Source organism: Equus przewalskii, chromosome 18, assembly GCF_037783145.1.
Source record: "Equus przewalskii isolate Varuska chromosome 18, EquPr2, whole genome shotgun sequence".
Classification (NCBI taxonomy): Eukaryota; Metazoa; Chordata; class Mammalia; order Perissodactyla; family Equidae; genus Equus; species Equus przewalskii.
This window is the reverse complement of record NC_091848.1, coordinates 35,871,985-35,899,274: the sequence shown is the minus strand read 5'-3', so window position 1 is coordinate 35,899,274 and position 27,290 is coordinate 35,871,985. Positions and strand designations below refer to the sequence as shown.

General features: G+C 39.3%; 1 protein-coding gene across 3 annotated transcripts in view; it reads right to left on the bottom strand.

The window, feature by feature from the left end:
• The window catches only part of OSBPL11 (oxysterol binding protein like 11), an 82,231-nt gene extending 56,092 nt beyond the window's left edge, over window positions 1-26,139 (bottom strand). Inside the window, exons 1-3 of one of the 3 annotated variants that reach the window (XM_070583635.1) lie at window positions 20,210-20,605; window positions 5,553-5,608; window positions 5,068-5,136 (exon numbers count right to left, since the gene is read on the bottom strand). In XM_070583635.1, the coding sequence (XP_070439736.1) occupies window positions 5,068-5,129 (62 nt within the window). In that variant the 5' untranslated portion in view covers window positions 5,130-5,136; window positions 5,553-5,608; window positions 20,210-20,605. Of the gene's footprint in view, window positions 1-5,067; window positions 5,137-5,552; window positions 7,831-20,209; window positions 20,606-25,128 lie in introns of those variants that run through there. The other 2 variants (XM_008518377.2, XM_008518380.2) reach the window with 2 other exon arrangements.
• Between the last annotated feature and the right edge of the window lie 1,151 nt (window positions 26,140-27,290).

Genomic DNA, 27,290 nt, shown 5'->3' with positions numbered 1-27,290 from the left:
GCCTGTCGCATTTTTGACTATTTTTAAAAGGGTTGTTTAGGGGCTGGCCCTGTGGCTCAGTGGTTAAGTTCACACGCTCCACTCTGGTGGCCTAGGGTTTCACCGGTTCAGATCCTGGGCACGTACATGGCACTGCTCATCAAGCATGCTGAGGTGGCATCCCACACAGCACAACCAGAATGATCTACAACTAGAATATACAACTATAAACTAAGGGGCTTTGGGAGGGAGAAGAAGAAAAAAAAAGACTGGCAGCAGATGTTAGCTCAGGTGCCAATCTTTAAAAATAAACAAATAAATAAAAGGGTTGTTTCTTTTCCCAAAGATTTGAAGGGATTATTTGAATTAACACAAGATAACCACTGACAACATCTCAAATTTCTAAAACATATGACCTGTCCCTGGTAAAATGCACATATGAATGTGCTATGGTCTGAACGTGTCTCCCCAAAACCCATCCATTGAAAGCCATGGCACCTTTGGGAAGTGATCAGGTCATGAGGGCAGAACACTCATGAATGGGCTTAGAGCCCTTATAAAAAAAGAGACCCCAGAGAGCTTTCTAGTCCCTCTTCCACCATGTGAGGATACAAAGCCTGCGATCTGAAAGAGGGCCCTTACCCAACCATGCTGGCACCATGATCTTGGGCTGCCAACATTCAGAACTGTGAGAAATAAATTTCTGTTGTTTATAAACTACCCAGTCTGTGGTATTTTATTATAGCAGTATGAACAAACTAAGACATGAATCCACTATAAAAAAATTCATCAAATAAATAGAGTCTGTTAGCAAGAATGCAACCTTTTGAATATATTGAAAACCACTGAGTTGTACACTTTAAACGGACAAATTGTATGGTCTGTGAATTACATCTCAACAAAGCTGTTAACAAAAAGAACAACAAGTGAACAAACAAGAAACGAAGGAAGGAGGCGCCGGCCCCATAGTCTAGTGGTTAAGTTCGGCATGCTCCACTTCAGTGGCCTGGGTTCATGGGTTCGAATCCTAGGCGTGGACCTATACCACTCGTCGGCTATGTTGTGGGGGCAACCCATATATAAAATTGAGGAAGACTGGCATAGATGTTAGCTCAGGGTTAATCTTCCTCACCAAAAAAAAAAAAAATTCAGGAATTAAAAAGGAAGGAAGGAAGGAAAGAAGAAGGAAAGAAATCTTTCCTTCTAAGCCATAAGAACAATCCACTTCAAACAGGCAAAGGAAAATGACTGGTCTCTTCTCTTAGAAGTAGTCAATTCAAAGAAAATTTAGAGTACAGTATGTTTAGAAATCTCAAGTTTGCTGTGAACATACATTTTTATCCCAAAAGCATTCCCACAAATTTACAACATGGAGGCACTCACTTTAATATACAGAAAGAAACGCTGAGGAGGGATTAGTAAAATGATATAAGCCAATAACTGATTTTCTTTCTAACACCAAGATGATGCTGTGGACCCACTGGTAATAATAGAGCACTTTGGGCTCTTTCATTATACGTGGATTAATCCCAATGTTCTTATCTCACCCCTTCTATGGAGATATTTTACAAGATGTGTAGACTGGGGATAGAGAAACAATCCACAGAGTAAGGAAACTTAACAAAGCTATTTTGCCTAAAAGGGTCCTAGACTCTTGACTGAGGTATTTTTAGCAAGTTGTCCTAACCAAGAAGCTCAAGAAATGTAGAAACAAGGGCTAAGTGTGACAGGCAAATTTAAGATTCAGCACAAATCTTTATATGCAGAAAAGTCACCTAAGCTGTTAAAAAAAAGAAATTCAATAATTGTTTTAAAGAAAAATTGTTTTAAAAGAAAAATTAAGTAATCGTTTATTTTTTGCAATTACAAAATAACAAAGACTGCCAGTTTGGGAAATGACTAATCCTGGAACAACCCACAACTTAAAGTGAAGTATCATCAAATGCAATCTAAAAAATATTCTGACTTGGAAGTGTGTCTTATGATGACAAAAATAAACTTCAGTGAAAATTTTGGATGGAAAGGCAACCATGTGCTTTGTCCCAACCATCCGAGGGCTTTAACACTGAGTGTGTACAGAACTTCTAAACCAAACAGGAAGCAATCTCACCCTGGGGATTAAAGTTGAAAGTGGAAGGGAAGTGGGTTCAGGAGAGGGTCTTGCTGTAGTGTACTTTCCTAGGGTACTACATTCCAGAGCACTCAGTTATTTATAGAGTGGGCCCATGCTGATTTCTCCAAGCTGCTCTAACTCGCCCTTAGTCAAAACAGAAATGGATTGTAGGGAAAGCGTCTTGAACATCTGGCACAGGAGCAGCGCTTTTCTTACTTAAGCTTTATCTGCAGCACATGGGCAAAAGTGGCTAGGCATGCCAAGGAAACTGAGCTACTGAGCCTAGGGTCCTTTAATATGGTCTTAACCCTTCTGTTGCCCTTTTTCACTGTGTCCACATGTTCCATGCTGAGGACCCAGTGTGTCTCTGTTGTGCCACAAGACCTCCAGCCAGGCTGACAGAAAAAGGAGGATGAAAGTTTTTTCTAAAGTGGGCCTACAGCAATCCAGGTGACAAGCTGAGACCTCTCTGATGGGCGAGTTGGTAAAAGGTTCAGTGTTCTCAGTAGCAAACAGGAATGGGCTGTCTTCATCCTTCCCCTTTCTTGCACTGCTAAAACTGGGATCTGAAGCAGCTGCAGGGATCACTAGGCAGAGGAGGGCCCCTCCCTAGCCTGGAACGTTTGCTTGGCCCTGTTAGATAGCTCCCCAGGCAATCAGTGGCCAATGGATCTTTTTGGTAGGCTTCCTTATGCAGTGATACAAACACCTGCTCCTTCTTCCCATGGTCTCAGGCTGCCCTGACCTGAAATGCCATCTTTAATATAAACTAAATCTTATACAGTTGGGTACGTTTTGGAGCTTTCTTACTCTGTTCCACTTCTGAGACTTTCTCAATTCATTAATAATATTCATTAATATTATATGAATGAAGGTTGTTGAATGAATGTTGGGAGTTGACCTATTTCCCTTTTTAAAAAGAGAACAAAGAATAGTATTAAGAGCAAAGTGACATAAAATTTTTTAAAAAGTAATATTCTATATGTCACTTAAATGTGTAAGCCTTCAAAAAATTACATAAAAACTAAGGTGGAAAAAATGCAAAGTGAAAAGGCTCCCTTGACTTTTCTCTTTTTTTAAAAAATAAAATATGGGAAGCACAGAGAACTGCCCTTTTTACTTCAATGATTCCATTTTCATATCCAGCTTTGACCTCTCATATGGCGTCCAACTTTCTGCACATCACCCCATTTGCATTCCCTAATGTCACTAAACATGGCCCAAACTGCCTTCTCTTTTAATCTACCACATGTTCACCAGTGCTTTGACTATTCTTTAAAATGTCTGAAAACCATTCTTTCATATATTATGTGCCATTTTCTAGTTGTTTAAGGTAGAGAGGCAAATTCAGTTCCTGTTACTCTATCAAGGGCCAAAAGCAGAAGTCTCCAAATGACATGTGCATAAGAAGTAGCCCATTGTAATGCAGAGAACACAGAGTCAGAACTATGTGGGTTCAAATACTAGTTTGGAAGTCAGAACTATCTGGGTTCAAATACTAGTTTCATCAGTTTAAAAGAGTTTAAAAACCACAATGAGATATCACTTAACATACATTAGATGGCTATTATAAAAAATAATAATACTTAAAAACCCAGAAAGTAACAAGAGTCAGGGAGGATGTGGAGAAATTGGAACCCTTTGCACAGCTGGTGGGAAAGTAAAATGGTGCAGCTGCTGTGGAAAACAGCATGGAGATTCCCCAAAAAGCTAAACATAGAATTACCGTATGATCCAGCAATTCCACTTCTGGGTATATACATAAAAGAATGAAAGCAGAGACTCCAACAGATATTTGTACACCACCATTCACATCAGCATTTATTCACAATAGCTAAAAGGTAGAAGCAACCCAAGTGTCCATCGACAGAGGAATGGATAAACAAAATGTGCTATACACATACAACAGAATATTATTCAGCCTTAAGGGGCTGGCCTGGTGACGCAGTGGTTAAGTTCGAACGCTCTGCTTCGGTGGCCCAGGGTTCACCAGTTTGGATCCCAGATGTGGATGTATGCACCGCTTGGCAAGCCATGCTGTGGCAGGCATCCCACAGATAAAGTAGAGAAAGATGGGCATGGATGTTAGCTCAGGGCCAGTCTTGCTCAGAAAAAAGAGGAGGATTGGCAGCAGATGTTAGCAAAAGGAGGGAAATTCTGACACACGCTACAACATGGATGAACCTTGAGGACATTATGCTAAGCGAAATAAGCCAGTCACAAAAGGACAAACATTGTATGCTCCCACTTATATAAGGTACCTAGAGTAGTCAAATCATAGAGACAGAAAGCAGGATAGTGGTTGCCAAGGAGCGGGAAGATGAGGTACGCGGAGTTATTGTTTAACAGGTAAACAGCTTAAGTTTGAGAAGATGCAAAAAGTTCTGGAGGTGGATGGTGGTGATGGTTGTACAACAATGTGAACATATTTAATGCCATTGAACTGTATGCTTAAAAATGGTTAAATGGTAAATTTTATGTTATGTATATTTAATCACAATAAAAAAATAAATAAAAGTTTAACCTTCTGCTCCACAACTACCAATTCTAAAGTATTTAAGATAGCTGGCTTTGCTACTTACTGACCGCCTGTGTGACCTTGGGCTACTTATTTAAACTCTCCAAGGTCCAAGAGAACTTTTGAGAATCCTGTACAAAATAGGCACCTAACACAAATCTGTATACTCCTCCAAACCACTCTAAGAGCCTACAGAAAGCCCAAGGCAGGTGAACAAGTGATTTTAATGCTAATAAAATACTAACTTCTGAGGCATTTAGAGGCTGCCATTTGGACAGATGTCAAGTCCTCCTGCCCTCTAAAAAGGAAAAGAAAGTCATCAGACTGTTAGAAAACATGGTAAATCCTTCTCTAAAAGGTTTCCCAGCCATATCTCTACTGAAGTAATATCAGAACATAAAAAGCTCTACTTCCAGCCTCCTAGGAGAGTGATATGACACAGAATAATTACACTTACCTGTATTGCCACCCAGTGACAAGGTTGGTGTACTTCATTAAGTAGCCATAAACATTTTCCATGTGATCACTGTTTCAAAAAGATCAGAAAGCACCAAAGTCAGTGAAAATTAGAAGAAATTCCAGCAAGTTAACCGTTCAGTTTTAAAAACAGTGGTAGACACACATTTTCTACAAACGCCTCGAAATTTCTTCAGAAGTAAAATTCATTGGTTAATAAATAGAGGTATTTAATCCCCAAATTTCATCCACAGGACTTTTTTTATCACATTTCTTCAAAACAAGTGTAATCTCCCATAAATTATTACATAATATTTCAAATATAAAATTATATAAGTATGAAATTATACAAATATAAAACAAATGTACTACAAATATAACTATAAAAACATTTTATAACTTAATTCAACACTGAGGAAATAAAGTCCAGTTTTATGGTTCTAGAAAAAGCTAAAAAAGATCTTCATCTTGAATAGCGCCTCCTACCTCTTGTGCGACGTGTTATGTCTCCGATTCTTTGGGCTTCCAAAATGAAGATCCTGCTTTTGATGAGAGCGTGACACCTCACTCCCACTCCCCTGCCCCAGAGAGGCACGCGGCAAAGTCGACAAAGTCTCACTGCAAGCCTTGCCATTGGTAAGATTTTATCTGGGACCTGTATCACTGTCCTTACTACAACTGAGTTTCTTGATTTCCTGCCCCCTTTTTTCATTTATTACAACAGGTATGTTCTGTAATAGTGGTTCATAGAAAATGCAATATCTCATTGATATTTTTTTCCAGTATTTTAAGGTTCCTTATAGTTATGAAAAGATATTAAAGCTAGACCTTTTTGATATATGGGCTTCATTTATCATTTGGTAATTTACATTAAGAATTCCTTTTAAACTCACCTACTCTAAAAGTTTTAAATTTACACTATAAAATAAAACGGATAGTAAAAATTTATTTTCTCTACCATCCCTGAATCACAGAGCATATTTGATAAAATTTCAGCTAATAGCATCTAGGAAATTGAAAGCGTCAGTCAACTGGCAACCTTTAAAACATGGATGTCAAAGCAAAAGCAAGGGAGAGCTAACACAACCAACAGAACAAAGTTCAAAAAAAATTTAGAGTGATCTGAATGACAAATGAAAAGAGATGAAGATAAAGACACTCTCTCAGCAAACAAAACGGCAAACTGACTAAGATTCCAGTAGCTATTAGGGGAGAGGAAGCAGGGAGATGCCTCAGGAGCAACCTCACTGTTGGGTCCTTTCTAATTGCATGTCTTCAGAAAGCTTAAAAGTAAAGATCAAATCTGAAAATAAAGAACTGATCCCATGACTGAGAATATGTTATTTTTTCCTATATTTTTCTTCCATTCTAAGGCTAGCAAGCAACACTGTTTTTCAATATTAAGCGAAACTGCTCAAATTCTTTTGGTTTCATAAGGTCACTCATCTCAGGAAGACAAAGGTTCTCAACTTCCACAATGAAACCCAAAGTTCTGATAATTATATATCTATTCTGTCATGTTAAAACTGACAGCACAGTTGGATGCTCATTTTAAGACAGGGAAAAGGCAGAAGCAAAAGCTGTCACTCAAGCAGCAACAGATGCCTGATCACCCCAGGCAGCCAACCAGCGGCCTGATCACAAGCCCAGGGCCTGACCAGATGCTGACCACCCCAGGTAGCCAACCAGCAGCCTGATCACCAGCTTGGTGCCTGGCCTGCAGAGGATGACCACCTGGCCCAGAGACTAACCAATCCCCAGCTGCCCACTTCGACCACTACAAATAGCACCCCAGACCACACCCAGGGCTGGTCGGTTGGTTTCCACCTCATCAGCCCAGCTGGCTTTCCTTCTTTAGTTTCTTTCTAATCAGCCTGGCTTTGTCTCTCAATAAATTTGTATCATCTCTCCTGACCCACCTTTGAATTCTTTCTTGCACAAGGTCAAGAACCCATACTAAGAACAAGGTCTGATCCGGGACCCCAGTCACACCCAGGCCCGTATCAATTTCAGTATTTTCTAAAGCTCACATGAAGAGGGAAAGATTCTTTAAAAACCCAGGGCCTTGGGTTTCTGCTAGAGCTCCTCTACTTCCAGCCCCAGGTCACAGCAAAGCTATTTCTTTCAGCTCCACTGGTACTTGAAAACGCAGAGAGAGACCTTTCTTGTCTGCCTCCCACATCTTTCTCAGGCTTCAGGCTTAAACAGCTCTTCGGGGCCACAGGAATCCCAACGCCCCAGGACTTTGCCCAAAAATAATTTCCCAAAGAGTTCCTCCACTGTTTTAGATATTTAACACACAGCTCAGCTTCCCTGAACTGTTCTTGTCCTCAAAATTTATTCCTTCACTTACATGTGGAATCTAAAACAAACAAAAAACAAACTCATAGATACAGAGAACAGATGGGTGGTTGCCAGAGACGGGGTGGGCAAAATGGGTGAGAGTGGTCAAAAGACAAAAACTTCCAGTTATAAAATAAGTCCTGGGGATGTAACATACACCGTGGTGACTATATTTAACAATACTGTTCTGTATATTTGAAAGTTGCTAAGAGAGCAGATCTTAAAAGTTCTCGTCACAAGGAAAAACACTTGTAACTAAGCGTGGTGATAGATGTTAACTGGACTTATTGTGGTGATCACTTCACAATATATACAAATGTCGAATCATTATGTTGTGCAACTGAAACCAATATGTTATATATCAATTACATCTCAATTAAAAAAACATTTTGTCCATTCTGTCCTGTAGCTTCATAACCTGAATATTTATTTACTTATACTCTGCATCAATACACAAAAGGCCTAAGTTGTCAAATATCCTAAATTAAATATTTCCTCAAAGTACCAAAATATTCCATAATTCACCATTTTTGGTATTCCCCTTTAATCTAGGTTTTTTATACCAACCCTTCATTACGAGATAAGTGCCATTTCATAGCTATCGCATGTAATAAAAACATTATAACTCAATTATAGTTCATTACCTCTGGTTCTAGGACTATATATATTCTTCAAATGCATGTGTGAACTGTGGGGAGAATCTTTCTTAAAACCTCAAGTATACTATCCATAACTGAGAAAAACAAAATTTTCACTTCAAAGCAAAGATAAGGCATCATCTCCTTTACTTTGTTCAGTCTCTCATATTACTAAAGATATTTCTCATTTTGTTAATATCTAGTTATTTATATCATTCACTTAATAGCTACCAATGAATTTTTAAGAGTACAATTTTAGTAGCATCATTAACTAAATAAAATCAGTGTATCTTCATATTTCACAGTACAGTAATGTTTTATGTTCATTTTTAATGTTATAAATAGTTCGTTGATGCTTATATCTAAAAAGAGTTAACGTTCTCACAAAAATTACAAGAGGGATACTAACATGGTTTATTTGATAGTAGCATAAAGCAAGCCTCAAAAGAACTAGAAATTCAAATATGCAACTATAGCCTGCTGGCCTGCTTTTACCATATAAAACAGATGTCTCCAGGGTACAAAGATCCAACTTAAGAACACCCAATTCCTTGGAACAGCTGGTTGCACTGTTCCTCTCTCTACCTCCCCCTCTCCCTTCTCTAGTCAGTGCAACCAGCTGCTGTGGAACGACTGTGCCATCTGGTGGCCGGCACAGAGAGCTTTGTGTGAATCTTGTTCCCTCCTCTTTTCTTTCTAATAATTGAGTTATCATGTAGCACCTCTAACCCTCATGCTTTGTTCCCATTTAAAATGTGTGAATTTTTAGGGGCTTGCCCAGTGGCGTAGTGGTTACATTTGCATGCTCCGCTTTGGCAGCCCAGGGTTCGTGGGTTCAGATCCTGGATGTGGACCTCCACACTATTCATCAGGCCATGTTGTGGTGGTGTCCTACATACAAAATAGAGAAGACTGGCACAGATGCTAGCTCAGCAACAATCCTCCTCAAGCAAAAAGAGGAAGACTGGCAACATACGTTAGCTCAGGGCCAAACTTACTCACAAAAAAAAAGTGTGAATTTTTATAGAACATTTTTAATGTACATGCTAATATGAACAAAATCTAGTTGTTAAAGTGGGAACACACGACATATCTCTATATCACACTGCTCTTTTGTGTTCTATGAAGTAGAGATGATGGTCAAAAAGACTAATACACTGAAAAATAAGCCATGGAAAAGTTAATGTCTTCTTCAGTGCTTCAGCAACTCAACAAATTGGGTATATTCTGATCTTTTACACTTGTTAACATTTAATTGAGATTAGAACTAGAAGTTGACAGTTGATTAACTGAACTATGCCAAGTGGCATTATATTATATTTAGTTGAAGCTCATCTCCTCCTAGATATCTTGATGATTGTTTCAATTCCTAAATCTCCATAACTATAACACACTTATTCCTTAACCCTTCTTTATCAGACTTAAGGAAGATACACAAGCTTTTAAAATTAAGCTGCTTTTTGAACAGTTTCAAATCCTTTCATTTCACTTCAGCACAATTACTCAGTACCTTCTAAATGCAAAGCACTCTGAAAATCCACTGAAAGGATGAGAAAATAAAAAAGGCAATTCCTCTTCATCTCAAATCCATAACCTAACCTAAGAGAAATATATCTCCTTGAAGAAAAAGACATGACAAAGGCTCCTGCTACTGGAGAAGAGACACAATGGGACTGTGTTTTTAGCTGTCGTACCAATGAAAAAATATTCATTAAAGACACATGAGTCATTAAACAAGACACGCGATTCACCAGTGACTGAGGTTGAAATGATCGGACTTGATGACTGATTAGATATGAATTGAGACACAGAATGAGAACTGAGAGAAAAGGGACAACGGCCACACCCAGATTTCCAGCTGGAGCAACTGTGTAGATATGAAAGTCATGTCTGAAATGGGGGGTCATTGAGGAAGTTTTGGATTTGTTCCAATTTAACATGTTGAATTTAAGGGACCTGTGGGACAGACACAGGGACATATCCAGTAAGGCAGCATGATTTGGGTTAAACTTAGAGATTTGGTAATAATCAGCATATAAGCGTGTAACCGGTATTTGAAGCCATGAGAGTAATATAAAATCACCCAGGAAGTATTATAAAATGACAAGAGATGGGACAGAGTCTGAGAGAATCTTAAGGAAAATTTTGAAGGCAAGAAGGGTGCAGAGAGGAGATAAGAAGTAACTGAGTACCAGGAGGAAAACCAGAAGTACAGTCACGCATCACTTAACAACAGGGATTTGTTCTGACAGATGCATCCTTAGTTGATTTCGTCGTTATGCGAACATCACAGAGTGCACTTACACAAACCTAAATGGTACAGCCTACTACACACCTAGACCATATGGTTCTAACCTTATGGGACCCCTGTTATATATGCACTCTGTAGTTGACTGAATCATAGTTATGTAGCCACATGACTGTAATTCAAATAAGTGTGTGGTCACGAATGTTCAATGCTACTGAGAGATGAAGTCAGAGAAAGACTGAAACATTTCCGTTAAATTTAACAACCAAGAGATAACAGTTCAGGGGCCGGCCCCGTGGCTGAGTGGTTAAGTTCGCGCACTCCACCTTGGCAGCCCAGGGTTTCACTGGTTCGGATCCTGGGCACGGACATGGCACTGCTCATCAGGCCATGCTGAGGAGGCATCCCACATGCCACAACTAGAAGGACCCACAATTAAAAATACACAACTATGTACCGGGGGGCTTTGGGGAGAAAAAGGAAAAATAAAATCTTAAAAAAAAAAAAGAGATAACAGTTCAATGTAATGATGAAGGCAGAGCCAGCTGGCAGTAACTGAAGAGAGTCTTGGAGAAATAGGAGTGGTTAAGGGCATGTGGCCTTAAGGCAGGATAGTTCTAAGTGACTAACTGGAAGGAGAGAATAAAGAGAGTTAAGGGGAAAGATAGAGGGGAAATGAGGGAGGGGTGGGCTCCACAGCCCAGGGAGAGGAATCAGTCTTGGGCACCTTAAGGCATTTAACTGCGGGCAGGAACTTACACAAGCTGTACTAAGTATAAAGGAGCTGTCAGTAAAGCCACAGGTCAAAATTCCTACATTCTCTTGGGCAAAAACTGTCTTCCAGAAAGGCTTAGCTTTCGTTCATTCCTCTGATAACATAATAGCATGATGAAGCAAGGGAGCAGCCTGCTTAGCTGAGGAAAAAGCAACTGAACAGATGGGAGTGACTGCAGCACGTGGGCCTCCTTCTGCTGTCCCAGCTACTCCACAGAGCAGTGACTGCTTCTCACTCATCCTAGTATTCCTTGCAGCACCTGGTGCATGGCCTGGCACACAACAGGTGTTCAATAAATCTCTGCTGAATGAATTAAACAACGGGAAGATAGAAGCAGAAGTTTTCTATAAAACCACAATTCTGAGTAGCTTGCAAAAAAGAAACTAAATTCACAGCCTGTATACTCAAATAAATCTCAGATAAAACAAATTCTAATTCCAATTGTGTCCTAATCTATACCAAAAAGTGTAAGGTTAAGGGAGAGGTCCTCCCTCCTGCCAAGAGTCTTAAAAACGTTAATGCTCTTTGACCCAAGAATTTCACTTCTAGATATCCAGTCTAAGAAAAATGATTAGAAATGTAGACAAATATGCAACCCTATCCACCGTAGCACTATTTATAATAGGAAAAAAATAAATAAAAATAAAAAATGGAGAAAAAGGGAAATGAATGGAGAAGAAAGGAAGAAAAACAAGCTAAATGAATGGCATTAGGAGAATGATTAAGAAATGTAATGGAATAGTATTCACCAATTTAAATGTTTATGAGTCTTTAACAACATGGGGAAGTGCTTATTAAAATCACTAAAATTGCAGGTTACGAAATTTTATATAGCATATAAGATAAATGCCCAGAACATAGGTACACAGAATAGCAACTGTGGTTATCACTGGATAAAAGAATCAGAGATGGTTTTACTTTGTTCCCTTTGTTTCATATTTTCCAATTTTAATATCTTATTTTTATAATCAAATAAGACATTTTCTCTTTTTTTTGAGAAGATTAGCCCTGAGCTAACATCTGCTGCCAATCCTCCTCTTTTTGCTGAGGAAGACTGGCCCTGAGCTCACACCCGTGCCCATCTTCCTCTACTTTATACGTGGGACGCCTACCAGAGCATGGCTTGCCACGCAGTGCCATGTCCGCACCTGGGATCTGAACTGGCAAACCCCAGGCAGCCGAAGCGGAACGTGTGCACTTAACCGCTGCACCACCAGGCCGACCCCTAAGACACTTTTAAATGTTCACTTATTTGAATAGGTGGGAGAGTCCATGCACAGAGCTATTTATACCTATTAATAGGTATGGATTAAATTTTTTTAAACTTTCCAATGTGACTATATGCACATTGCTGTTTTGGGATGCAGAACTGTGTTTCCTATAAGCCCTTACTTCCCAAACTAGGTTATACATACCCCAAACTGGGCTGGGTAGCCACAAGAACAGGGTAAAACTAGAGTATCGTTCTAGAGCAAATTTACTTGACTGTAAGAAGTTAAAGCATTTTTAATACCAAAACTCGCATAAATGTTAAGAAGAGACTTGCTCCCTCCTCACATATTTCCACGTGGTGAACTTCTCCAGAGAGCTCGTCCCCCCTCCCCATCCTTCCTCACACCTTCGACAGCTGGGCATGCATGGTGCAGCCCTTTCTGGGCAATTTTCCTCAGATCTGCCTGCCTACCCAGAGAAGACATTCCTATCTGCTCCGGCAGAGATGTCACCTGAGTACTCCAAGCTGCCCGTGACTGGGTGCCCGAGCGTGCCTAAGTCCAGGGTGAAGGATTAGCAAAGCGTCTGTACTCACATCGGAAGCACTTTCTCCAGTGAGCTTTTCCACTCATAAAACTGTTTTACACACCCAGTACGATGGCTATTACCACAACAAAAACAAAACAAAACAAAAACCCAGAAAATAACAAGTGTTGGCGAAGATGTGGAGAAAGTGGAACCCTTGTGCAATGCTGTTGGGAATGTAAAATGGTGCAGCACCTGTGGAAAACAGTATGCTGGTTCCTCAAAAAATTAAACATAGAATTACTATATCTTCCAGCAATTCCACTTCTGGGTATGTACCCAAAAGAATGAAAGCAGGGACTCCAACAGGTTATTTGTACACCAATGTTCACAGCAGTGTTATTCACAATAGCCCAAAGTGGAAACAATCCAAATGTCCATCGACAGATAAATGGATAAATAAAATGTGGTACACTATACAATGGAATATTATTCAGTCTTGAAAAGGAAGCAAATTCTGACATATGCTACAACATAGATGAACCTTGAGTTCATTAAGCTAAGTGAAATACACTAGACACCAAATGACAAATGCTGTATGATTCCACTTATATGAGGTACTTAGAGTTGTCAAAATTATAGAGACATAAGCTAGAACTGTGGTTGCCAGGGGCTGGGGGAGAGGGGGAAAGGGCAGTTATTTAATGGGTTCCTAGCTTCAGTTTGGGGTGATGAAAAATTCTGGAGAACTGTGGTGATAGTTGCACAACAACGTGAATGTATTTAATGCCACTGAACCATACACTTAAAAATGGTTTAAATGGTAAACTTTATGATATGTATATTTTACCACGATAAAAAAAAAACCTGACAATTTGATTGTGTCCTGTCTGATCCCTATGTCCTCTCTCTCAATGGGTCCTGAATTCAGGATAATATTCAATGACCTCTTGAAAACTCAATAACAGACATATTACAGAGCAGAATATAAAATCTTCATGAATTCTGAAGATAATACAGAAAATTTTCAAGAACGTTATATCAGCCACGGGCTGCTTTAAATCACAAACTAGATCCCTCAAGGGTACTTATTGTCTTATGCAGTTGAGATATTTCACAAAGAAAGTTTGAGAACCACAGCTGTAAATGTCTGCATATACAGACAAAAAAAAGGCAAACTCCTATGCACAATCTGATTGTCACAGGGAATTTTGGGAAATCTCTCACGCAGATACCAGTCATTTAACAGAGCTTCACTGAAGATGGGACAAAAGAAACTCCTACATGGAAAAGTAGAAAGTCCACCTCTAACACTTCCAGAAAGTTAGGAAACTATTTATTATAGTGGAAAGAGCATGAGCTTAACACCAGACAGATAACGGTTTTAATTTCAGCGTGACCTTAGGCAAATAACCCATCTGGTCCTAACTTTTCTCGTCTGTAAATGGAGATAAGAGCATCTATCTTGCAGATCTATAATGAGGAAAGAGATAATATATTTCAAGCCATATGTATTTGAAGTTTATTTCAACATGGTAAACACTCAACAATTATTGGTTCTCTCCCACTCTAGGAAGTCAATTCCTCTGCAGGCAAAGGGCTCATTTTCTAGATGAGTTTTCTAGATCTGACTTACCTTGTTAGCCTGACATTTTCAAGTCAGAATGATGGGGGCTGAAAAGCCCTGAGACTTCCACATATTTTATTATTTATTTATTTATTTATTTTTGGTGAGGTAGATTCGCCCTAAGCCAACATCTGTTGCCAATCTTTCTCTTTTATTGCTTGAGGAAGATTAGCCCTGAGCTCACACCCATGTCAATCTTCCTCTATTTTGTATGTGGGTCACTGCCACAGCATGACAGATGAGTGGTGTAGGTCCGCAGCTGGGATCCAAACCCGTGAACCCCAGGCTGCCGAAGCGAAGCATGCCAAACTTAACCACTATGCCACGGGGCTGGCCCCCTCTACTTCTTTTATTTTAAAAAATAATTATTGTACTTTTTTCCAGTATGTATTTTGATGGGGACTATGAAGGGTCTGAGATGTTACCCTACTTGCAAGCTAACAAGTTAGCCACCCACCATTTCCTGGATGCAGACAGAAGACTTGACATTCCTGAGTCAGAGACAAAATACTTCCATAGTCACAGCAATAGCAGTAGACAGATTATGAGTCCCAGTCACACGGGGCAATGCAAAGAGGGCAAGAGACGTCTGTACAAGCAGTGGGTTGCGGTACAGACGAGGAACCTCAAGTGTAGGGAACCTGAATCTTTTAACAGACAGTGAGTCTGCCTGACCTCCATGGCAAGGAGACACCATCTTTTTCACATTGGACAGTAAATAAACCTAACTGTTACTCAGGAGGGAGATGCTCTCTCTAGCTTCCAAAACAGTTTGCTACGCAAACATTTTTGAAGAAACAGTATGAAACAAATGGCAGTCAGTACCTCTGCTCACCAGACATGTAGAAAAATGAGAGACCCATGAAGAATTGTGTCCCAACAAGTATTACATGCATATTACAGTCAAAAGTCCCTTATCCGACCCTGTCTTCCAGCCACCAGCTCCCCCCGTCAGAGACAAGGACTTGCCTCAACTCCTTGTGTATCTCTTCAGAGACATTTTATGCACCTACAAACATACACACATACTTTACGTATACATTTCAGAGTATATACATACATTATATATTTATAATGTATATTATATATTTAACCAGTCCCCCTACTAATGGACATTTGTTTCCAGGCTTTTATTCCAGGCTATTATTACAAACAATGCTGCAACAAACAGTTGTACACATCTTTGTGTCCATTTGCTAAAAATGAAATTGCTAGGTGAAAGATATATGCATTTTTAGTTTTTGTAAACACTGCCAACCTGCTCTCTGAAGAGACTGCACCAATTTAACTCCCACCTTTCAATGTAAAAAGGAGTCTGTTTCCTCACACCAGCCTATGGCTGTGATGTCTGCCAACAAAAATAAGGTGTAGCTTTTACCTATAAACAGGACTTTCAGACAGTACTAGCAGGCTTTTCAATACCTCTTATGTTCAAAATTAAGTTTCTGAAACTTAAGTGTGAGGTAGTGCTATCCCATGGAGCGAGCACCTAAAAGGGACAGAGGGTCCAGTTCTGCCGTTCCCACTGACTAACGCCAGCAGTGACCTTGGCCAAATCACTTCACCTCCAGTCCTCAGTTTTCTCATGTGTTAGTTAAATGCCCCTTTCAGCCTAAAATGTGTGTATATCACTCATCTCTCAAAATTTAAAGGTTTTTCTCAACAGAAAATTGTTATTTCAAAAGAAAATTTTGTAAATAAAAGCAATATATTTCTTATTAAAAATTCTTAGAGAAAAGCAGAAAATTTTTTCCAGTACAGTATCTTGTTCACATAGCATTTACTTCTCTGTATACTTCCAAAAGGTCTGCAGAGTAACCATTTCAATGAGACCAAGACACCACAGACCAAGAGAATGGCAGGGTACTGAAAGTACTACTGCCACCCTCCCTATCTGTATGTCTATTCTCTCATCCTATTTTTATATGTACCTCTCTCTGGCTTTAAACCACACTTAGGTCCAAAATATACTTAGCGTAACATTTAATTTTGTCTGTAATAGCATAACCCAAGAAATTAGTATAAGGAATGTTCTCTTCCTTTGGACTAATTCTTTCTAAACTGAAAGCAAAAAGAAAAAGCAGAAAGGCATTTTCCTTCCTCCATATTTGAATAAACAAGGAAAAGAAAGGTGAAGCCCACACAAGAAGTACCAAGCAATGTTCATTTTTATACATTTATTATCTCACTAAAGAGTTGATTCTTCTTTTACAAATTTCACATTTATAATTTAAGTAACAAATTCAAACACTCAAGTTTTTTTCTTTTAGTACCTACAAATATTATTTAAAAAACAACAAAATTAAAAAGGCTCATTCTATTATTTGAATAAAAGAAAAATCTCTCAATTTTTTTGTAATAGTGTTCATCACAATTTTTGGTGGCAAAATAAATATATATCCCTCACACTCCCTCTTGACAAGGAAGTGAATCATCTCCCAATGACAAATATCTGTATAATCAAATGACTGAGTATCTTGTATAGCTATAAAATCATGTGAAAATTTAAAAATAAAATATTACTTTAAAATATACAATGTATACTCTAAGATAAAACCCGATCTGTGAGCCACCAAGAATATAACAATAAGAAAAAAAAATTTTTAAGGCATAAGTATTATATTTTGTATAGAATCTTCCCAATTGCTGATTTAAATTGATTCAATATTTACCATGATAGCAAAACAGGATAAAATCCCAACTCAAAATTTTATGCTAAAAACCTCACTCATAATAAGAGAGAAGCAAATTAAAACTACACTGAAATACTATTTTCTAACTTAGCAAACTTGTAGATTTTCACCAACCTAGTAACATATAAAACTGATGAGGCTGTTGGGAAATAGGCACTCAGTCACTGACACTGTACACCCCAATGAAGAGAAACCTGATAGTAACTATCAAAATTACAAATTGACTCAGTACTTCCAGCCCTGAGTATTTTTCCCACAGATATATTCACATGCTCACAAGATGACATGTGTACAAGGTTATTCATTGAAGTATTATTTGTAGTAACAAAATTTTGGAAATAAATTAAATGTCCATCAATAAGGAACTTCTTACAGGAGCACAGTGTATATAGAGCTATAGACTGAACTGTGTCTCCTCAAAATTCCTATGTTGAAGTCCTAACCCCTAGTGTGATGGTATTTGGAGGCAGGGCCTTCGGGAAACAAGCAGGTACAGATGAGGTCATGAGGCTGGGATCCTTATGATGGGATTAGTGCCCTTACAAGAAGAGACACTAGAGAGCGTGCTCTCTCTCTCTGCCATGGGAGGACACAGTGAGAAGGAGCTGTCTGCAAGCCTGCAAGAGGGCCCTCACAGAACCCAACCATACTGGCATCCTGATCCCAGCCTTCCAGCCTCCAGAACTATGAGAAATAAATTCCTGTTATGTAAGCCACCCAGTCTACGGTATTTTGTTATGGCAGCCTGAACTAATGCATATGATACCATTTGTGGTAAAATTAAAAGTGGGGCAAATGTATTTGCTTAATTCTTTTCTAAAAATCTCTGGAAGCACACACAAGAAGCCAAGAGTGTTTACACTCTCTTTTTAAGCAGGAGGAGACCTGAGCAGGTGGAGGAGGGGGTGGAAGGAAGATTTTCCACTGTATATTTTCTAATATTTTTTCGGATCAAGTGAACATATTACCTATTCCAAAAAATTAAATTAAAAATACTTTTCATTTATGTTAGTTATAAATATGTGAAACATCTACGAGATTGATAAAGAAGTTATTCTTTGTAGAATTGAGGGTACAGGCTCAGGCAGCACATTAAAAACGCCTCTATCAAGGATAGGAAACCTATTCCAGAAGTAACTATTGGTGGTATTTCATGTCACCATTTATATCATTCTCATTCCCTCCCTTCCATCCCTCTATGTCCCTATCTCTTAGCTACGTCCTTTTTCTTTCCCTGTGTTCCCTCTTGTTCCTTTTCTTTTTCTCTCCCTTCTATCCCCAACTATGGTTTCCAGCTGCAGCCAGGAGCAACCATAGACTTCCGTTTATCCCCTCCAGGGAGCTCCTAGCCAACCTCAAGAACAGCAACGGTAGTAAACTGCAAAGGCCGCCAAAACTCAGGTACAGGGAGACTGAGTGGAAATCATGGTTTGTTATAATACTTAGTAAATCAAAAAGAAAATCTTTTCCGCCACCAGCAAACTAAACTGCTCTAGAAATTATCCTAAAATCCATATGGTAATGCCAAAACACTAATGTGATTGTTTAATCAGGCAATTTAGTTTTATGTTAAACCTGAGTAAGTCTGGACACAAATCACGGTATTAAGCAAACTCAGTACAGGGGAAGATTCTTTGCTGGGGAAGATGTTCCCTCTCTTCAATGTAGTATAATTTACATAAAAAATATTCTCCACTATTTTCAAAAGCAAAATCAAAAGAGTTTTAAGAAGACCTATTTCCCAGAAGTCTATTTGATGGACAATTTCCTCTAGGACCTAAATTATGTGATTTATCCTAAAAAGATTAATTTGCATGTTCTAACATTAACCTGTTTGTACAGTTTTGATACAGTATAACTTCTATGGAAAACATGAACTCAAATAGACTGTATTTAGATCTGTAAAGCAAAACTGTAAGGAAATTAAGAAATCAGAGTATACCATAATAACCCAAATCTTGTTCCTCAAGGTTTAGTATAGTTCTCACTAGATTTTGGAACAACATTTTATAGTTTTCAGTTACATGCCTATAAGTTGTCTCTCCCTTGTTTCTACTGGCATCTGTAGCAGATTTCAGATAGGGAAAACAAAAACAAGGGTACAGAAATATACTTTCCTTTAACCCCTACAGAGAAAAAAAGCAAACATTTATGACTTTTTCTTTAAATCAACCTCAAAACAAGTACTAAAACCTCTAGGAGAGTAAACATTAGGTCATATTTAGGCAGATCGCCTTTCCCAGTTTGCAAATAGGTACTCTTCCTCGTAACAGAGTATTTAGAGTGGATGACATCAGGTCTGACCACAAAAATTATTTCTATACATTTGCAGACTTCTACCCATTTACTGAAACACTTAACTATTCGCTAATGGGGAAAAGAGATCTGCCTGTTTACTAATGGTAGTTAGCCAGCACAGAGCCCAAAATAAGAAAAAGTAGGTCCATCATATATCCTGATTTGCTTTTCAGTTCCTCCTTCGCATAGTTCTCTTCTGTCCATTGTAATAAACAAGTGGCGGATTTGCAGATTTGTAAATTTTTCTGAAAGCTGACATGAGAATATAAAAATAATGGAAGCAGGCACATTTATAAACTTTGGACAGTCACTATGAAAAAGGAAGGAAGTATCCAGAATTAAGAAATCTATTTTCCTTTTAAACGCTGAGCAAAGACCACATCATATGAGTATAAATTACTCTGGAAAAAATAAAATTTAAGTCTAATTTAATAAACTCACGTGTCAACTTTGGTTTTAAAAAAGGTCATCACAAGTTGCAAATGCAGTTGAAGCTCCTCCCTTTTCTGATTCCTCTTCATGATCCTCCCAAAATAAGCTTTGGGATCCCTACTTTCATCGTTCTGAGAGTACACACTAATTTGGAATTAATGAACAGAGGGGTTCACATACGGTAGAGGTTCAAAAATATTTGCTGCATGAGCTAGAATACTAGTAAATGATGAGAACACCACGTCCTACACTAAGTATTTTTATCAATAATTATTCATTCCTTTAGAGAGCTTACCTACTTTAAATACCTCTACGCAAACAACTACCAAGGAATAAAGGTTCTTCTACTTACTAGCTGTGTAACGATGGCCAACTCATTTTGACTTCTGTTTTCTTCAACTGTTAGATGGGGATAACAATGCCCTACCTTCCTCCAAGAGTTGTTGGGAGGATTTAATGTGATAACAGAAATAAAACATTCTGGATACTATAAAGCCAACTATCTACATTCCCAATGCCCTGTATCTCTAAGGGCTGGCTGGATATGCCACTTAAACCTTCTGGCAACTTAAGCTTAACATACCTAAACCAAATGCATCATTTGAATTCCAAAATCTGCTTCTCCTTTAGACTCTTCAAAATTTCAAATCTAGATGACTTAAGTCAATCTTGACTGCCTTCTCTCACTACTGCCCTGCACCCAATCAATCACCAAGGTCTGTCAACCATCCTCTGATGGTTTCCTTCTTTTCCAGCCTACTAACACCATCCCTTTATTATCTCATGTTTAGATCATTGCAACTGATCTCTTAGAAGCTCCTCCTATTCCCCAACAATCACATTCAGTCCCAAACTCTCAGCTTTATAAACAAAGTCCCAAGTGCCTGCTTGTCAAATCCATCTCAATAGGAGATGACAATCTAGAGTACACTTACATTAACATCTGTGATAGGCACTCTCTTGCATGGTTCCCAGTGATTCCTACCTGCTGGTAGTCATGCTCTTTTATGGGCTGAACCTCATCTTCTGCTTCTAATACACTGTTTAAAGTGATGTGACTTCACTTCCATGCTTAGGTTACAAAAGACTGTGACTTCTTTCTTGCTAGCACTCTCTTGCCTTCTCACTTCCTCGCTCTGATGAAACAAGCTGTCAAGCAGTAAGATGCTCTGTGGAGAGGCCCATGTGGCCAGGAACCAAAGGAGGCCGCCAGCAGTCAGTTCGTGAGGAACTGAGGTCTTTGTTTAACAGGCCACAAGAACTGAATTGTGTCAAAAGCCACATGTGTAAGCCAGGAAGTGGATCCTTCCCAGCTGAGCCTCAAGATGACCAGCAGCCTTACGAAAGGCCCAGAGCCAGCAGACCCAGCTAAGCTACACGAAGATCCCGACCCACAGACACTGTGAGATAAAAAACGTTGCAAAATTAAATATAAAACTACCAAATAATTTTAAAACTACATGAAAACAAGTATTTATAAAAATAACTTTCTATAATTAGAAGTGAAGAGAAAAAGAGCAAGAGTTCTCTAGGCCTGAAAAAACGTAATAAAATACAAAGACTAGGAAAATCTTTGCAGCAAGTACAGTAAAATTAAAATATGCTGCATGTAGTTACATATTTATTATATAAAGAACTAATATAACTTTCTCCAGAACTATAGTGAAGAGATCAGTAAAAGATAGTGTCTCCAGGGAGGGAAACTGGGTGGCTGGGACAAGAATGAAGGTGAACATTTCACTGTATTTCACTCCTTTACCTATTCAAAAAAAAAAATCAACAAAGTATTTTTAAAGTAAAATTGATATTAAAAAATATTAATTAATGTGTAATATTTTAAAAATAGACTTCAAGTATATTAAGAAAAATATTAAGAGAAAATATTAATAGAAAATTAAACAAAACATATAAGCAGATATATCACAAAAGAAAAAAACACAATTAATCATAAAGAAAAATTAACTGAAAATGGATCAGAAATCTAATGATAAGTGCTCAAATATAAAACTCTTAGACAAAAACATGCACATAAATCTTTGTGACCATGGACTTGGAAATGGTTTCTTAGATGTGACATCGTATAAGAAAAAAAAAAGAAAAAATAGATTGGGCTTCTATGAAAATAAAAAGCTTTTGTGCTGCAAATAATATCAAAAAAGCAAAAAGACACCCCAAAGAATGAGAGAAAATATTTGCAAATCATATATCTGATATGGGAATTCTATCCAGAATACATCGAGAACTCTTACAATTCAGTAATAAAAAGATAAATAACCCAATTTAAAAATAGGTAAAGGATCTGAAGAGACATTTCTCCCCAGAAGATATACAAATGACCAGTAAGTACATGAAAAGATACTCAACCTTACTTATCATCAGGGAAATGCAATTCAAAACCACAATGAGATACCACTGTACACCCACTAGGATGGCTAAAATGAAACAAACAATAATAAGTGTTGATGAACATATGAAGTAATTAAAACCCTAATATACTTCTGGTGAGAATGTGAAATGGTGCAGCCTGTTTGGAAAATAGTCTGGCAGTTCCTCAAAAAGTTAAACATAAGAGTTATCATATGACCCAGCAATTCCACTCCTAGGTACATACCCAAGAGAAATGAAAACATGCGTCCACACAAAACTTGCACAAATGTTCACAGTAGCATTATCCATATTAGCCATAAAATAGAAACAACTCAAATGTCCCTTAAATGATAAATGGATAAGCAAAATGTGGTATATCCATATACTGGAATATTATTCAGCAATAAGAAGGGATGAAGTAATGATACATGCTACATTTATGAACCTTGAAAACATTATGCCAATTAAATTTCTAAGACTGCAAAGCCAAAGCCCAGGGTCCGAAACATAGGGTCTTTACTAAATTTCAACCACTCCATACAATAACCTGAAATTTCCATTTTAAAAATGGGATAGTAGAAATTAAAGGTAGGCAGTTGGATATAGGGCTCTCAAGTTCCAAAAAGAGCTGAGGCCATGGAAGAGAATGATAACCAACTGAAAACATGTAGTATAAGAAGAAAAGATGTTGAGTATGTATCATACCAACCTTTAATGGAGAAGAGCCAACCAAAAAACTAAGAAAGAAACAGTCAGAGGAATAAAGGAGAAACCAAGAGAAAGCAAGATCAAAAAAGTCAAGAAAAGAATTATAACAGATATAGAGAATCAACTGGAATAAGAATCTACAAACATTCCTTGTTTTCACTCATATCCTTGGTGAGCACAGAGCAAACTGTTGTAGGTTGAGCAATAAATGAGGGTTAAGGAAATGGAGGCAGTGAGTATAAACTGCTTTTAAGAGGAAAGGATTATGTTGGTTTTTATTATTGTTGCTCTTTTTAAAGTCTAGAGACTTTGAGCCTCAGAAGCAGCAGCCAGGGAAGAGGGAGCAACACAGGACAATGGAGAAAACTGCTTGATCAATGACCTAGAGGACAAAGGCATAAATCAGCTAGAGGGTTAGGTTGAAGAATAGCCTTGGACAAGCCAAATCAAAACAAAATATGTCAGTATGCAAATGCAGTAATGCCTTATTTATCTGTGTCCTTGGGGAAGAGTTCCACAGAACTGAGTTTTCCAGAAACTTAAGCATCTCTTTTTTAATTTCAGCTATTTCCTTGGAAATTGCTCACTACTGTACCATACAGCTCTCTGCCTTCTTAAATAGAGTGCGCTTTTCTGGATGACTTAAGGTCATTGTGGCCAGGATTATTGCACTAGGAAGTAATATAGCTGAGTGTGCATGTTAATTTTTTGAATCTTCTTTGACTGTCTTATGTTGTCAGTTGCCATTTCCTCTGTTACATTTCTCCCGAGACCTTTTTCATCTGTGGTTCCAACAGATTCCAGTTTGGAAATTATATAACCATTAAATAATACCCTAAATAAGGGAAAAAAGGGTTCTGAATAAAAGTACAGGAGTAAACTATATGGCTGTATAACAACTCTCCAGACTGATTCTAAGAAACTTGTTTCACTTTTCAATTCAATTGAGACTGGGTTTCAAAGAGTTGAGAATGTCAGAGGATTGACCTCTGACTATATGAAATATTATTTTCTCTTGCTTCCTTGGTCATATCAAAATATCCTTGGCAAGCAACTGATAATTTTATATGGTTAGTCTTTAAACTACAAAAAAAAAAAAAGCATCCTGTTGATTTCAAAAGTGGGCCTACACATCTCACAGTAACTAACATACTTCCTTGTCCTACAATCATTCACCAATAAAAAGGTATAGCCTTCCAGATTTCCTTTCTGTATGTTACCACAGTCTTCATATTTCACACAGATGGATATTATTCATGGTAAAGGTACATCCTTCACAAAATCTTGGCTTTAATCCCTTTCAAGTTTCACACAAATTTCACAACTACAAACAGCACAAGAGCTAAAAAAAAAAAAAAAAAAAAAAAAAAGACCAGAGTTAGACACACATAGGCAGGCAGTTAGCCAAAATTTAAGAATTCATCCCTTTAGGTCCAATAGTACAGTATATCCTGATTTCACCCATCCTTAAGATTCTGGAAGTTTATATCCCCCTATACTTTATATATCAAAAAACAAAAACAAAACAAAACTACTGTTGCTTCTCCAGGACTGTCTTCTTGTTCCATAAGTTTCTCATCCAGATTAATGAAAATTAACAAATGTAGACTATCTCATCAAGACAGAGAGGGAGAATGTGGCCTCATCAACTCCAACTGAAACATCTCCAGGCTCACTGGTTTAGGGTATCAGGTACTAGCACCTGTACCTCTGCCCTTGTATTCGAATGACTGATGTACATCTCCCCTTCTAAGTCACACACACCATGAGGGCAAGAATCTTTTCTGATTCAGTTACTCCATTCAATCACTTAACAAACACGTTTTGAGCAGGTAGTATTCGTGAGCCTCTGGAGAGAGCTGAGTTAAACAGTACCTGCCCTCACAGTCAAGCAGAGGAGGGAAGCTTGTAAACAAATTACAACACAGGCAAAAAGAGAAGTGAGGACAGAATTAAATCAGAGAAAGGAGCTGTAGAGGAAGTTCTGGGATACACTTATATATTCTCCAAAAGGCCTTCAATAAATACTTGTTGAGCAGACGAATTAATGAACTACACCTTGCTAATGAAAGAGGAGATCAGCTGCTTCTGGAAGTCCGTGGATAAACTTTACCTTTCACCAACTCCAGGAACGCAGACTCCAGCATACTCACCCCACCTCCACCTCTGGGAACCACCTTGGAGAAAGGGCCATACCTGTACTGCCAGCCTTTGGCACTGCCACCGCGGCTGCTGCTGCTGCTGCTGCTGCTGATTCCACCCCCACAGCTGCTGCTGCTGCTGTTCTTGTTGGGGGTCACCGCGGTGGCCAGTCCCTCCAGCTTTCCTTCGCTCTCTGAGACTTTCATGGTTGACACTGGTTCAGCCCCCTGCATCTTGACTCCCAAGTCCATCTGCCCTTCTTGGGCGGGAGAGCACAACTCCGTAGAGTTCTAGAGGTGATAATTTTAAGATTTGATCTGAAGGTGATCCCAGTTGCTCAGCCGGCGGCTAGAGTGGGAACCATCAAACGGTCCAGGGAAGGAAGACAAGCATTCCCACCCAAGGAAAACTTTTAAGAGGACAGGGGTTGCGATGGGGACAGACAGCCCTTAAATATATATCTCCTTCCTGGCAAAAGCAAGGAGGAAAAATCACCCTGCCAGAGGACTCGGTGGCATACTCAAAGGAGAAGCAGAGCAGCGTGGGGAGGTCGCGGACGCCAGCCAAGAGGGCCGGGCGAAGGACGGAGGGGCGCGGACCCGGACCCGCGGCCTGACCTCCGGCGGCCGGACCGACCCGCCGCGCTCCTTCTCCTCCAGCGGGTCCCCAGGGAGAGGGGCCAGCCGCAGCCCCCGACACAGAGCGGGGCTGCCCGCGCGCAGCCAGGAGGAGGGTCGGGGAAGGAGGCCGCCGAGGGCGGGACGCCGGCTCCCAGCACCGCCCCTCCTCCGGCCAGCCGCTCGCCGTTCGGGGCGACTTCCTCCAGCGCCCTCGGCCCTGGGCCCTCGATTGGGCTCTTAGGGGCGGGCGACTCCCTCGCCCTCTCTCCAGCCCCAAACGTGAATGCCACAGATACGGCCGCCGCCCCACCCACAACCCCACGGCGGGTCACCCGCCCGCCTGCTCTCTCCCCGCCTTCCCTTCCGGAGTAGTGTGAGCTCACTTCCCCCAGAGCAGAAGCGCCTGGCGCCATCTTGGAGCAGGGCACGCGGCCCGGAAGGAGGCGGAGCCTCGGGGGTCGCGGTGTTGGGGCGGCTGACCCGGAAGACAGGGAGGAGGAGGTGGGACAGCCAAGGAGGGAGAAATGAAGGGGCGCTCGCAGGCAGTCCCCATGTGGAGTGTGACTGCCGGCCTTCGTCGACAGCTCCGGTCCATCTGTTTGAGGGGTCATTCCAGACGTTTTAGGAAGAAAGCTTAGAAAAAGAAAGTACAAAACAAAAGACACCTCTTCATTTTAGTAATTTTTCCAAAAATGCATGACATTGGAATAAGGCAAATCAGTGTTGTAAATGAAAAAGAAACTGTCATGGATATTAGAGCTTTCAGAATGAAAGCCAGGTGCTCTTGCTGACCCCAAACACCTCTTTAGACCTCTTTAGACCTTGGTTTTTGATTCTGTTAAATAAGAGTGGTTGACTAGGTGATTTCTAAAGTCCCTTCTAACTGTAAATTCTAGTTTCTAACACGACTTGAGAGTTGAATGCATATCATATGCAAAACACTATGGCAGATGCAAAGAAGTATTACTCAAAGTAAAAAAGTAAACAAATAAAGTAGTAAAATAAATACAGATTTACAGGTAATTAAGGCTATGAAGAAAATAAAAGAGAATGATTTAGGAAATAAATGGGATGAGAATGGAAACCCTAGTTTAGAAGAACAGTTGAGGAGAGTCATCTATGAGGAGATGACATTTAAAGTGGAAGATGAAGAAAGATGAGGAAGATAAGGAAAAGCAACTTTACTTATTCTGGGAAATGAGGGACCTTGGTGCCTGGAACATAGTGAGCAAGAGAGAGTGGTGTGAAATGAGAGTGAAGAGATAGGCACAGAAATTTTTTGATTTTTTTGTAAGTGCAATGGAAAGTCATCGAAAGTTTTAGTCAGAGGAGGGTTATGATCTGATTTATGTTTTCCAAAGATCTCTCCAGTCTTTTCAACAAATGGTGCTGGGACATCTGGATCCATATACCAAAGAGTGAAGTTGGACTCCTACCTCACACCACATACAAAAGTTAGCTCAAAATGGATCAAAGACATTAATGTAAGAGATAAAACTATAAAACTCTTCAGTGAAAAACATAAGAATAAATTTCCATGATCTGGAGTTAGGCAAAGCCTTCTTGGATAGGACAGGAAAGCATAAATGACAAAAA